At 40.8% G+C, this 14447-nt stretch overlaps 1 protein-coding gene across 3 annotated transcripts in view; it reads right to left on the bottom strand.

Moving 5' to 3' along the window:
* Positions 1 to 14447, bottom strand: part of ADCY1 (adenylate cyclase 1) — a 188010-nt gene that overhangs the window by 21992 nt on the left and 151571 nt on the right. For all 3 annotated transcript variants that reach the window (XM_051612581.1, XM_051612580.1, XM_051612579.1), the window contains 3 exons: positions 11505 to 11594; positions 8514 to 8770; positions 7765 to 7891 (listed from right to left, as the gene is read on the bottom strand). In XM_051612581.1, coding sequence (XP_051468541.1) covers positions 7765 to 7891; positions 8514 to 8770; positions 11505 to 11594 — 474 coding nt within the window. The remainder of the gene's footprint in view (positions 1 to 7764; positions 7892 to 8513; positions 8771 to 11504; positions 11595 to 14447) is intronic.

Genomic DNA, 14447 nt, shown 5'->3' on the forward strand with positions numbered 1-14447 from the left:
CTTTTTCCAGCTGAAAATCCAAACCAAGCTTACAACTCCATTTTTACATCATACTGGAATATGGGAAATTTTACTCTGATGACAGCAAAGAGATTTGCAAAGTGAATCCATGCTCTGAATAAAAAAATAATATATTCTGGGCTTGCTTAACCATTTCTCTATTATTTGAATAAAGAACTTTTTTGTTATTTTCTTCCCATTTCTTCCCAATGTTCCCCAGGGACATTTTAAGGTTCTCAGTTAAGCTCCCAATACAAAATGGGGCAGAAAAGCAGCCTAAAGAACAGCACACCTTTGGATCAGGGCGTAGAGACTTCTGGACAAGTCAAAGTAATCAAGCAAGGGTAGTTAAGTGGAGTAATCAGTTTGATGCATTGAATGGATAGTCATGTTTCTTAATCACTGGCAGCTGCTGTTCATTTCTGATCTGCCTTGCCCAGTTATCAACCAAAGTGTTAATTTTGAAAGATATGGTTGGTTCTTTAGCACTATGTAGTGTTTCCTACCACTGTGTATGATTCACAATAAAGGTTTCAGAGCAAGCCACAGCACAAGGATAAAGCTGCCAGCACTGAAGCAGAACCTTGTGACCTTGGTTGTGTTGCTGGACCAGTCACTGATGCACAGAAATAAAATTCTAATATATCAACATAAAATAAATATGAAAGGACACTTCAGCCTGTTGGTTTTCTGGTTGTTTCCTTCTGACAGATCCTTAAGGCTTGTGATGGCTTTTCTCCTTCTCTCTATGTCACTTCAATATGGTCATGAGACTACTGAGAGAGAAATGCCAGTGGCATGACTCTGTCAGTGCAGGTATGAGTGGGACCATTTTTACAATGATGGAACCACAGCCATGACTAAGAGCCTGAGAACTGAGCTCTTGAGTGAAGAGATAGTGGCTCAAACCAAACTACCAAAGTAATGGCAGAAGGGGTGGCAAAATCCTTTAAGAGCAAGAAAAGGCATCAAGGATGTCACCAGTGCTAAGAAGCACAGTAGAAGCTACGTTCCCAACACACCTAGCAAGTGTCTCTTCCCCTCTTAAGATGACAAACTGATAACTAAAATCTTGATTCTGAGAAGGTTCAGTTGCCAGAAATGAGATGAAAGCCATTAAGGTCACAGAATCACAGAATCATCCTGGTTGGAAAAGACCTTGAAGATCATCAAGTCCAACCATAACCTAAATCCACCAACCATAACCTAATCTACCTGTTCAGTGCTTAAATCATGTTCCTAAGCACCACATCCATATTTCTTTTAAACACTTCAGGGACGCTGACTCCACCACCTCCCTGGGCCCTTGAATAATAACATGGGAAGTAATGGTAGCAAACCCTAAATAGAGAGAAATTATGCAAAAAGCAGAATGAGGGGAATGTAGGTCAACCGCTCTTAGTGTTCTGTGCCCTGGCCTATTTCAGGTCAGGCACTTCCTAGCCAACACTGAGAGATGAGTGAACTTTCTCCCTATGGTTCAGTGCCACAAAGAATAAGCTGTGTTAGCTCTGCCTGACCAAGCCCCAGACCTAGAAGCACAATGCTTATGGAATTAACATAGCATACTTTCTGAGCTAATTAGTCATTAGTGCCATCACAAACAACTACACCTTGGTGCTTTCTGTCAGCTCAAACAGGGAAGTGAGAGGGTACACTTTTGAAACACACTTCTCCTAAATACATTGGTACACCTCCATGGTTTAAGACAATTATCGCTGCATTGCAAACAGTCGGTCAACTCAAGACTGCAATCAGGACATGACTGTGTGAATGGCATACCATGGGAATGGCATACACACAGGTGTGTGACCTGTGCAATTTGCTGCTCGGCCTCCTATTTTGGAGCACTCATGGCACCTTGGTAGAGTTGGGTTATGGTTGGACTAGATGATCTTAAAGGTCTTTTCCAACCAGAATGATTCTGAGAAAAGCCAGGTGTATTAGCTTTATCAAGCCATGACAACCACACACTGGGTTAATACTCTTATATTGTTGCTGGTACCCGCACCAGAGTTTCTGCATGGACTGCACTTACACCATCCAGACATATCAAACATCTAACAGCCTGCCTTTATTAAAGTGATTTGCTAGGAATATGAACTGAAGTGTACCTTCTCTGCTACTACTGTTTAGGGTTTGAGTATCCATCGTCTTGCCCTGCACTGCCTAAGACAGCTCTCATGTATACAACCCCTTAGGAGATGTCTAGGAAAAGAGGAAAGGTCTCCTTCTGTCTCTTGCAACAGAAGCTAAGAAGTGAAAGTGAGATTAAAAAACTCTTGGTCATGTTCAGCAGTAAGGACTCTAAAACTATCCAGTCATATGGCTCTGTGTGGAGGGAAGTAAACTGATTACTGTTATTTCCGGATCTTTTTCCAGCTTCCTGTTTTCTCCCCAGAAGGGGGATGCAACGAAAACTGTCTTTCCTCCTTGTGAATCATGAACTCCTAGTATCTACTCTTTGAGCAACTCAGATAAAAGAATGTGCAGGCATCAACCCTTTCCCAGGCAAAACAGACATTGAGAAAGAAGTAGTACTTAGGGCTGGAGAAAGAAGATTAAAATAGCACAGATCACAGGAATTTTCATTCCAAGTGGAAATATTATTCAGAAAGCTAAATAGCATCCAAAGCTTTGTCTATTTGTCCGTATTCCTACTGGTTAATTAAGGAAAGGTGCCAGCATACTTATGTAATAGCTGTTGGCTCAAAAACCAAGGCAGATTATTATGAAAATAAGAAAAAAAGCATATATGCATGAGCAACATGGTTTTTCACATTCTGTTTTTTGCTTGTACCTGTTTGGTATTTGTGGCAGCTAGTTCATTTTGCAGAATTTAACTAAATTTGCAGAGCCGCAGTATTTAAAAGCAGGCTTTGTTCTTGCTTCAAAATTTAACATGTTCTTTGGTACTATGGCATTTGACATCAAAATAGTAAGCAGGTATAATTTTTTTTAAAGTTACACAGCATCTCACAGTTATTACAATGCTGGTAATTGGTTACACATTCTCTGTTCAGAAAGTGCTCTGAGCTGGTGTACCAGCTGAGCTACCAGGTGATTGTTTAATAAGGCCTTTCAGTACTTAAAGGGGGCCTATAAGAAAGATGGGGACAAACTTTTATCAGGGCCTGTAGTGATAGGACAAGGGGTAATAGTTTTAAACTGAAAGAAGGTAGATTTAGATTAGATACCAGCAAGAAATTCTTTAGTGTGAGGGTGGTGAGACACTGGAACAGGTTTCCCAGAGAAGCTGTGGAAGCCTCATCCCTGGAAGCATTCAAGGGCACATAAGATGGGGCTCTGAGCAACCCGATCAAGTTGTTACTGCAGGGCATTGGCCCCTTCCAACCTGAACCATTCTACAATTCTATTATAATAAGAAAAAAAATGCTGTAGCAATGCCACTGAAGAGCTGTCACACGAAGATCCACTGTTGAAAGATACAGCTAAAAAGAAGTTGGGCACTGGTGCCGCAGAAACATCATCTTTCTACCTGAAGGTGGCACTAAAAACACAAGGAACACGCCCATCACAATGCTGCTACAGGGCCAGATTTTTAAGAAGTGAAAAGCACACCTAGCAAGTCTTCCTTGCTGACTGTAAAATACATATTTTTTACAAGTGTCACGGATTTCAAAACATAGCTGAATCATATTCTAGTGTAACCTAAAGAATGCAAGAGTCAAATTATTTATTCTTATTTTTGCTCTCTGACAAATCCTTATGAGTGAGCTACTCCATTTTCTTGGCAGTGTTAGCTTCTTCATAAATATATTGACTATATTTATTTGTCTTTTTCCCCCCCAGTTTTGTTGTGTAACTCACATAAGAAAAAGTTATTATCAGTCACAAATAAACAAAATGCTACTATATTTGCTATTCACAGTCATTGTCATATGAGCATATGAGGCATATAGAGTTAATCAACGATGAAATAAATTTCTTCTCCCACTTCTTGTAAAAAAACCCCTAACGACAAAATCAGATATTTCCTGGAAATACTGTCATATTTTAAAAGGTTACATTTGCCAAAATCATCAAGAACCTGTAACATCACTGAGGTGTGAACAGCAGATACAAATACAAATGTTTTCACAACTGATCATCAAACAGAAACATCTGTTTTTTCCACACGATGTACAAAAATCATACTGTATTATCTTTATTCTGCTTATGTAACTTAGATGCATGGAAATAAAACTAACTTTTCTTGAAACTGTATCATTTTTCTAAGTCAGTTTTTCTTGTTTGTAATCTGCTCTTCCTCAAAACACATTTTTCCTGATGTGACATACAAAATCTGTGGAAATCACTTTTACTCAGAACTTAGCATAGACCACTGAACATCTATCTATCTATCTATCTATCTATCTATCTATCTATCTATCTATCTATCTATCTATCTATCTATCATTAATAATGGCATTAATTGCAGGATACTTTTAGTGTTTAAAATATCATGCAGTTTTTTCTCCATGATGAAGTAAGTGAAAATACCTACGAAAACCTTTTACCTGCAGCTTGTGCCACAAATGGATTTTTCTGATAACATTTTTACAGGATTAGAATCACAGAATCATAGAATGGTTAAGAGACCTTAAAGATTATCAGGTTCCAACCCCGCTGCTATGAGCAGGGACACCTCACACTAGACCAGGCTGCACAAGCCTCATCCAACCTGGCCTTAAACACCTCCAGGGAGGGGCTTCCACAACCTCCCTAGGCAACCTATTCCAGCACCTTACTGGCTTCATGGTGAAGAATTTCTTCCTGATGTCTAACCTAAATCTACCCTCTTTCAGTTTAAAACTGTTACCCCTCATCCTATTACTACCCTCTCTAGTGAAATGTTCCTCCCCAGCTTTCCTGTAGGCCCCTTCAGGTACTGGAAGGCCATTACAATGTCTCTCTGAAGACTTCTCCAGTCTGAGTATCCTCAACTCCCTCAGCCTGTCTTCACAGCAAAGGTGCTCCAGCCCTTTGATCATCTTTGTGACCCTTCTCTGGATCCTCTCTGACAGCTCTACATGTTATGTTACTTAGCCCTTGTATTCAATATAATTTACAACCCATACACGGTGTGGGACCCAGAGCGACATTTCTTAGAATGCTATTCATTACTTTTTGTATAGGGATTAGATCCTCCATGTGGAATTGAGAAGAACAATGGTATATGGCCAGATCACCAAGGAGGCCGAGCATCTACCCAGCAAACTGATTTCAAAGAATAGTAGTTATGTTGATCCCTAATTTCTGAATTTTCTACCTACACTGATTTTTTTCTTCTGATTATTATCATGCAAATCTTATAGACAAGATGGTACTGTATAAGTACCTGATTTGCAATTGGAATATCTGAAAATGGCACTTGATCTTCTCAGATGAAAAGCACCTTTTGAAATGGCACCTGAAGATGATGCTAGACATTACTGAAATTTTATAGGCATCCCCTTATTGTCCATTGGAGTAAATGCAATCTGTTTTAATTTAGTATTTTTTTTAATAAACATTTTTAAAAATCTTTTTAACAATAATGGTAGAAGATTAGGTATTTCTGTACAACCTGGCCCAAAGAAAACAGAAAAAAATTATATTTCTTCCTTTACTATTGTCCAAAACAAACTTCTGCAGGGCATAGGACAAAAATGAAATGATCATGCATTGTTGATTCAATTAAGCAGCCCAGAGTTCTCTGAAATTACAGAACAGGAGAAACTTAAATTATAAAGTAGGTGGACATGGTCTGGGACATCAAGACAAACAAAAAAATCTCAACAGAGCTTCACCGTTAGCTTGAAAAACTTTAATAAGAGTAGAAGGTAACAGAGCTAAGTAATTCCTGACTTCTCCATTCTAGGTAACACAGTAGAGTCAGGGATATGTTTAACCCATGTGTTCCAGTCCTGATCTTACACTTAAGAGCAAGCACTGTGATGATTTACACCGTCCTCTTAACAGCATAGTTAACAGGGTGTAGGTGAGAACAGGATGCTACCTCTGTGAACTGCATGAGTGTACGACTGTAAGATTTATCAGAAAGGCAACTTCCAATTTCCATCAAAACAAAACTTACATCTTCTTCAACTTTCTTCTTCCCCCAGGGTCCAGTGGGAAACACTTTGGAGGTGGAACCAGGGACTGCTGAGAGGCATGCCAGGAGGTAGACATTTCCTTATGTCCCTACTTACGGCTAATATAATTTCTGTAAGTTTTGCTATGAGTATGATAGGAAATGTATTTTCAAAAAAAAAGTCCATGCACTTGGTATCTGTGGGAAACTGTTCTTTTCTTCCCCATATAAGTCTACACAAAATGCCTTTTAAGCCAGCAAAGGCCTCTCCTGATTATCCCTAGCTAACAAACTAAAACAGACTTGCTTCTCAAGGACAACTGAACCCAAAAGGTCTGGGACAGAAAGGATGGATGACAAGCCACCCTGTGCCCCTGGCAGTCACCGCCCTAACGTGGGGCTCATGGATGCTCATTGGCTCTGGACAGTGACACTGACTGGACAGGTGGGTCAGGGGGTATCAAAGGCAGCGAGTGCAGCAGGTGGGCCCTTCCCTCCTCCCTGAGGCCCGTTCGGATGCTTTCTGCGTGGGACACCCCCCTGGTGCGGACACTGGTGCTGGGACCCTGCCTGCCTGCCCTGGGTCCAGCCTGAGCCTCAGCGCCGAGTGTGCCGGGGTCCCGAGCCCTGGGGTCGGGGCCGGAGCCCCCTCCCCGTGTTGCTGCCGGTGGAGAGGAAACCAGCGGCCGCTGCACCTGCACACACACACAGACACAGACACACACAGACACACACAGACACAGACAAGCACACACTCCTTTCCTCATACTCGCACACACAGCGCAACCTCTTAAGGAGGACTGACTCCTTCCCTCCTCCGTTTGGTCCTTAACCCTCTCCCTTAAAAGCACCTTTGCATTGCCTCCCTAAAGGACACTTTCTTGCTATATACATATTTATATCCCTGGTAGCCATTCACATTTGCATTGTCCCTAAACATCATCCCTCGGTTTGTGTTAACCCTTAATAAACCGATTTGTTTGTGGAGTAAATCTTGGCTTTAGAGGCAATTTCTGAGCGTGGTGGTGGGGGGGGTGCTTTCTAGCTACCACCCTGAAACACGGTCCCGCGGTGGCCGTTCCTCTGTGAGAGGCACAGCCGCGTGTGACCCTTGGTCTTACTCACAAACCCCTCCACATCGGGAGGGGGAGTCGCAAAAGCAACTGACAGCCGGTAGCCCCCCGGTACTGGCTTGCAACAGTATCTAAATAAATTTCTGTTCCATCATTTTACTGCATGATATGTGTACAAATATTCCCTTTCATCAGTTTAATTTGCTTATTTTCAGTTTACCTGAATATCAATTTATTTTCACTCCTTTTTGTCTTACAAGACGATAAAAACCCACAGTTTTAATTTCTTTATCTCGAGTTTATATTGCTAACAGTCTATTTCCCATGTTTGAAATTCGCTCTATTAATAACGCAACTTACATATAAATATATTACTTCATTAATAATACACTTTCATGGAACAGCTACACAAAAAGTAAAAATCACTTCTCCAGGGCCAAAGAATTTTATAGGTCTGTGGAAGAAAGCTCCAATCATTTTTCTCTGTAAACCCCCATAGACATGAAAAATTTTGAAAATGTCTTAGTCCAATTAATTTGTTCAGAAAGTATTTGCAAGCCAATACAAAAAGTCAGACATATTTTTGTGTGCATGAATACTAGAAAGAAGTCTTACCTGCACAGCCCAGAGGTAGTCTAGACGCAGCTTCAAATCCACCTGTCTGGAATGCAGTGCCAAAGCACAAGAAAATAGCAAAATGGCAAGTATTGGTTCATAGCCACGCATATAAAAGGAGCCACCCCTTAAAAATAAAAGGAAAGTAAGTGGGTTTTTTTCAGATTTTCTAATACATAATACTGCATATTTTTAATATTCTATAGTAGAACATATGAATACTCCCTAACCACTAACCTTTTATGAAGAGGCTCATATGGGCAGGGGCATGGGTGAAAGTAAATCTGATCATCGCATTACAACAATGTTCAACTATATGAGGATTTTATAATGCTTTACATTATTGTAATGTGTGTGCATGCTTTAAATTAGGGGATATAAAACTACTCAAAAGCTTAAATGAAATTTGAATTGTTTGATGGCTGCTGAAATATGGAAGTGACATTTTTGACAGTGTTTTTTTATTTGATATTATAATTAGACTGCCGTGTATTCAGCTGAGGTGTATTGGCAAAAAACATAGAATAATGGGACAACAGTTGCTAGTTCCCAAAATAATCTCTTGTTGATGGATATTACTAGATCCTACAATTGCTGGGGAGAGGGTGGCTTAAGTATTTCTTAGGCTCTGCTGTGTATATTTAGTCCTAAGCAGCGGTGAATACTAGAGGACAGTTCACAGATGAGTAGTCAATGTCATTACTATCTATACAAAAATACTCATTGCTTTAACTTCACAAGATACCTACCCCACTGCTTTTCTGTAACCACTGAGTTCCAGAATAATTATGTACAAAATTGTAACAAAAAGCAGGAGAATAATTTTTGGCAAGGAAGATACACGTAGAAATATTGCCAAGGTGAGAGTTCCCACTACACAGGAAAGGAAAGCATAGTGGGCTGTGTCACATGGAAGTTCATTCATTGTTTTATTTGTTCCACCAGGAGAAATGATAACTATTGAACTGCTGGAATTGGTATTCCAAACCCACGGCATACAGCCAACCTAGAAAACACAGAAGAGGCAAGAAGGAGAGAAAGTTAAATATGAAATAAACAGAAATGCACTTGCTATGGGGGCTGACTATTTAATTTCTAATTGGGAAAATACGGAGTTCCCATCCAATTCACTGCTCTAATAAAATCTCTCTCCATTTTCTGTAATGCTTTCCTCAGTTGCTGAGAGGCACTCTTTGCTTATTATATGCCAACAAGGCCAACTAACTGAAGTCTCTGCTTAGTTGAATAGTGCTTAAAACCAAGAGATTCTCAAGCCAACACATTCCTGCAAAATTCAGGAACTTGAGTAAATGTGGCCATATGAGTGAGAAAGGTTCATGCACAGAGCACAGAAAGAATCATACAATGGTTTGGGTTGGAAGGGACCTTAAAGATCAACCAGTTCCAACTCCCCTGCCATGGGCAGGGACACCTTCAACTAGATCATGTGTTTGTTTTATTGACTATACAAATTGTATCTATTTCATTTAATCAAATATAAAATAAAACATGTTCTAATCTTGACTGAAAAGCTAAACATGAATAATCTATTTCCTCCACTTCAGAGCTATTCCTGCTGTCACATATGACTAAAACACTAGGCCTTATCTTTAATTATCCCTGCCCTTTCTGTTATCCAAGGAGTTCCATTTTGTCTCCCTTGACTGGGAAGTAAAAAAAATGTTTTGGTGCATTTACTATGGTAAATTTGAGGGAATAGAACCTGCTTCTTCCAAAGGCAATGTCATGTACACATTGCAGAGCTGTTACCCAAGCAAGGGAGGAATTTCTGGCAAATAGTTAAAGTCCCTAGAGCTTCAGTTTTAATTGCTCTCCAACCTTCACTCCTAACAAAGGGAGAGGATAAGAGATAGCATAAACGGGGAGAGTAGGATTGTAGCAACATTGATTTAAACAGGCACTGTCACATAAGCCCTGCCCTGTACTTAAGCTTCTCTTTTGAAGCGTGTTATTAGACCTTTTTATTTCATCATAAACACTGCAAATGAAATTTTATAGCATCCTGTAAAATAATTGACAAGTTGAAACATAATTAAGCAATACAGGGCATTGTAGTAATTTTAAAAGATTAGACATAAAAGATAAAATCTGAGTTAAACTCACAACCAGTAACATTAGGAAATGAGAAAAAAATAAAGTGAAAAATCCATTTAATGTGGTTTTGTTCAATATCCTTAAACTCATCCAAAAAAAGAGGCATGCACGAAGGCTTCATAAATGTTGTGCAATTCATCCAGGAAAACACCATTTCTCTACAGCTAAGCGTGAAACCTCAACACCTATCTCCTCTGCTACCTGAGAATTCTAGAGGCGTTACTTTGCAGGAACTAATAATTCTACTGATTAAGCATTTAGCCTAAGCATTTATATGGTTATAGGCTATTTTTTCTCAAATAAAGCATAGAGTTGTATTTGTGACCTACTCTAAGTTGTAACTGAATGTTTACTGCCTTGTGGAAAGCCCTGAATTCTAATCTGCCTTCTTTCACAGATATTCAATGTTGTCTTAGGCCTTATGATGTCTGTTTCTCATTTTCACTATCTTTCAGTAACAGTTGTGCTTTTTTCATTTGGTGAAAATAAGTTTCAGCTCTATGGAGGCTGATCTGCAAAGGTTACAGCTGTCCTATTAATCTCAGTCCCAAAATGAGATATGCAGAACTTGCTGAGACACTAACTAGCCTGGAGGCACTGCACATCTCTGTTCATTTTGGACACTGCATATTAAGAACAATATATATGTCTGTGTGTTATTTGGGCTGTGTGTTACTTATACAGCTGACGTTCAGGAATTCCCAGAAATGTCTGACCAGTTAGCTCAGTTAGCTGTGAATTACTCATGAAATTACTGTTCTCCTATTGATCAGAACACTTTGCCTAAATTCCACAGAGAGGCATGATTTGAGACATCTGCCTCCTAAACATTTCCAGTTGTGTTTAGCATGCTATTTTTTTGTGGATTCTTTCCTTTGGGTACCCTAACATGCTTAATTAATTATCAATAGCAGCCAAAATGTTGAAATTTAGTGCTAGGAATTTGACAAGGCAACTAAATGCCAAATACTTGGGCGGAAGTCTAAATCCCATCTGACATTCAAGTCCACCATGTAGAACTAGCTGCTAATCTATAGTAAAAGAAGCTCAGTTTTCAGAAGTATTGAACAGGCTCACTACATACAAGAGAAGCTTCCTACACATTAGATGTGAATTCATCATGTAAGTAGCACAATGTAAGCACCTCTTCTTTTACACAATACTGTCCAAAAGATCTTGCTACACAAAAAGATCTCGTTATCTTTTCTGATCTGCCTGGACGAAAGATCTCCTCATGTTACTACACAGAAATAAGTTATGTTGTTTAACACCACGCCTTGTGTGTCACAAAATATTAGCCATTGAACTAGCAAGCAAGCTGAACATTTAGAAATAAATTTCCAATAAAGTACATCACATCAGAAGGACGTGATACTAAAGTCTGATATAAAAAATTCTATAGGTGTTACCTGTGTAATTGCTAATAGCTTTGCCATTCAACACCCTGACTCAGGACAGTGAAAGTTAAAAGTATAGCAGAAGGCATTAATTTTGAAGAAACATGCTCTACAAGTATGAGTAATAAAAAGAGTAGGAATTCACCAGATGAGAATATGGTATGTGTTTAATGGATCAGGTTGTTCTTTAAATAGAATGCTAAATTGATACGTGATTTAAATACTCACCACACATCCTTGAGCCACGGAGTATATTAAGATCACAATAAAAATACACAAAATGGTACGAATTTGTATTGTCAGGCACCCTGGAAAACACTAAGGAAGAAAAAAAAGATTTACAGATAAAGATTTAAAAATATTTTTTAGTGTGGGGTTATTATTTTTTAGTAGTCTATTAAAAAAGTGAATAAAGGATAAGAATTGTTTGCCTGCACTGCAAATCCTCAAACAAACACGCAGCTATTATTGTTGTAGAGTCCTGAAATGAATATTTGTCTCAAAGCAGCCGCCTTGACAAACTGGACGTTGTGCTTGGGTGGAGTCCCCATTTGATAAGCCACTGGGACACTGTTCTCACAAGGGAATCCCCATGCTTGGCAGCCACTCTGATAAACTGAATATTGTCCTTGCAAGGGAAGCCCCTCCTTTGTCAGGCACCCTGGTAAATGGCATGCTGTCCTTATTCAACAGGAAACAGTGGCTGGCAAGAGGAGCCCCAAGGAGGCAGAGTGCCACCTTGCAAAAGACCACTTTCCAGTTTAAGGACAGAGCGTAGGTGAGAAAATTAGAGCCATTGCTCAGTCACCCAGGTTGGGGGGTGCCATGCCCCAACACCTGGACTCCCATTCCCCACTGACTAATTTCCAGAACGTTCTCAAACCCAAGACAAAGTCTGTGCAAAGCAGGCAGAGCCTCAGCCAGTAGAGGCAGTATCAGGTAGCATATAAGAGGCAGACTCAGAACGCTTGATGCATACACTCACTGTCCAAGGAACACAACGTCATGCCAAGACTGTTGCTGGATCCAAGTGTTGTGATATCTTTTTTATCTCCTCTTTCTTCATCTCTCCCTCTCTCTCCCTCTCACACTCCCTGTTTCTAACCTTATTCTCAGCACATAAGGGTAGCATCTTTTCTAACAATGTTAAGTTTTGTCAGTTGTAACCTGTTTTGAGAGTGATATTGTTGTGTGGTTTTCAACAAGCTTTATAATCTTACTACATTTTTCAGTAAAGTTGTGTTTTGTATGGTAGAAAGGGACGTTGAGGCCCTGGGCTGAACAGTTGAGAGATCAGGGGCACAGGAGGTGTTTTCTTCAATTCCAGTGGCAGGGAACACTGAAAAGAACAGGAAAGCACAACTGGTTAACTCGTGGCTCAGAGGCTGGTGCCATCTGTGGAATTTTGGGTTCTTTGACAATGGGGATGTTTACACGGCACCAGGCCTACTGGCCAAAGATGGAGGGCAAATGTCACCAAGGGGGAAAAGCCAGGAGTTGGCGGGGCTCATTGAGAGGGCTTTAAACCAGGTTCGGAGGGGGAAGGGAATAAACCAGGCCCACTATAGATGAACCATGGGAGGGTGAGAGGCTCATAGAAAAGGCTTTAAACTAGATTCAAAGGGGGTTGGGAATGTAACTGGGCTTCCTAGAGAGGGGCCTTGGTGTAGTAGCTCAGAATCTTCAGGGCAGAGTGCTAGTATTTCTGAAAACCAGAAGGTCTATCACCCCTCAAGAGCCAACCCACGAAACACCTCAAGAGAAATAAGTGATGTTCCTCAAAAAAGATTACAGGGCCAACAGCCCATCTAAAGTGCCTTTACACAAACACATGCAGCATGGGAAACAAAACAGGAGGAGTTGGAAGCTACTGTGTTGCTGGAAGACTATGCCTTAGTGTCCATTACTGAAACTTGGTGGGATGCTTCCTACAACTGCAGTGCAGCTGTTGATGGCTACAAGCTGTTCAGAAGGGACAGGCAAGGAAGGAGAGGTGGAGGTGTTTCCCTCTATGTTAAGAAATGGATTGAATGTGAGGAGATGTCCCTAAAGAATAGCCAAGAGGAAGTCAAAATCTTATGAGTAAGAATTACAGACCAAAGCAACAAGGGAAACCTTGTGGTTGGTGTCTACTACAGGCCGCCTGATCAAGGGGAACCAACTGATGAAGCATTCTTCCAGCTCCAGGAGGCACTGCGCTCACAGGCTCTTACCCTGCTGGGGCATTTCAGCCACCCTGACATCTGTTGGAAAATAACACAGCAAACTGCAGGCAATCCAACAGACCCCTGGAGTTCCTTGAAGACAACTTCTTAAGCCAGGAAACAGACAGCTCTACCAGAGAGGATGCAACAGTGGACCTGATGGTCACCAATGGAAGCAAGATCATCAGGGATGTCAGGACTGGAGGCAGCCTGGGCTGCAGTGACCATGCAGTGGTGGAGCTCCCAGTCCTCAGGGATGTAAGTCAGATGAGGAGTGTGGTCAGAACCCTGAATTTTAGGAAAGCAAACTTCCAGTTCTTCAAGGAGTTAAGTCAGTAGTATCCCCTGGGAATCAGTTCCCAGGGACAAGGGAGCAGAACAGAGCTGGCAGATCATTAAGGATGCTATCCATAGAGCACAAGAGTTCTCAATCCTCAGGTGCAAGAAATTCAGTATGGATGGGAAGAGATCAGCACGGCTGAGCTGAGACCTGGTGGCCAAATTAAAATGCAAGAAAGAACTGAACAAGGGGTTCAAGCAGGGACTAGTATCTTGGGAAGAGTACAGGGACACTGCCTGGTCATGCAGATATGGGGTCAGGAAGGCCAAGGTGCAGCTGGTGCTGAACTTAGCAAGGGATGCAAAGAGTAATAAAACGAGCTTCTACAGGTACATAAATCAGGAAAGGAAGGTTAAAGAAAGAGTGCCAACCTTAATGAGCAAAAATGGCAAACTAGTAACAACAGATGAGGAGAAGGCCGGGGTTCTCAATTACTTTTTTTGCTTCACTCTTCACTGGCTACGTTTCTCCTCCACACCTCCCAAGTTGCAGGACGTCAAGATGGGGACCAGCGGGAGAAAGTAAGAGAAGACAAGGTTTCTTATCACCTGAGTAACCTGAACATGCATAAGTCTATGTGACCTGATTAGATGCATCCCAGAGTCCTGAGGGAACTGGCTGATGTAG

This window comes from Apus apus, chromosome 2 (assembly GCF_020740795.1).
Source record: "Apus apus isolate bApuApu2 chromosome 2, bApuApu2.pri.cur, whole genome shotgun sequence".
Lineage (NCBI taxonomy): Eukaryota > Metazoa > Chordata > Aves > Apodiformes > Apodidae > Apus > Apus apus.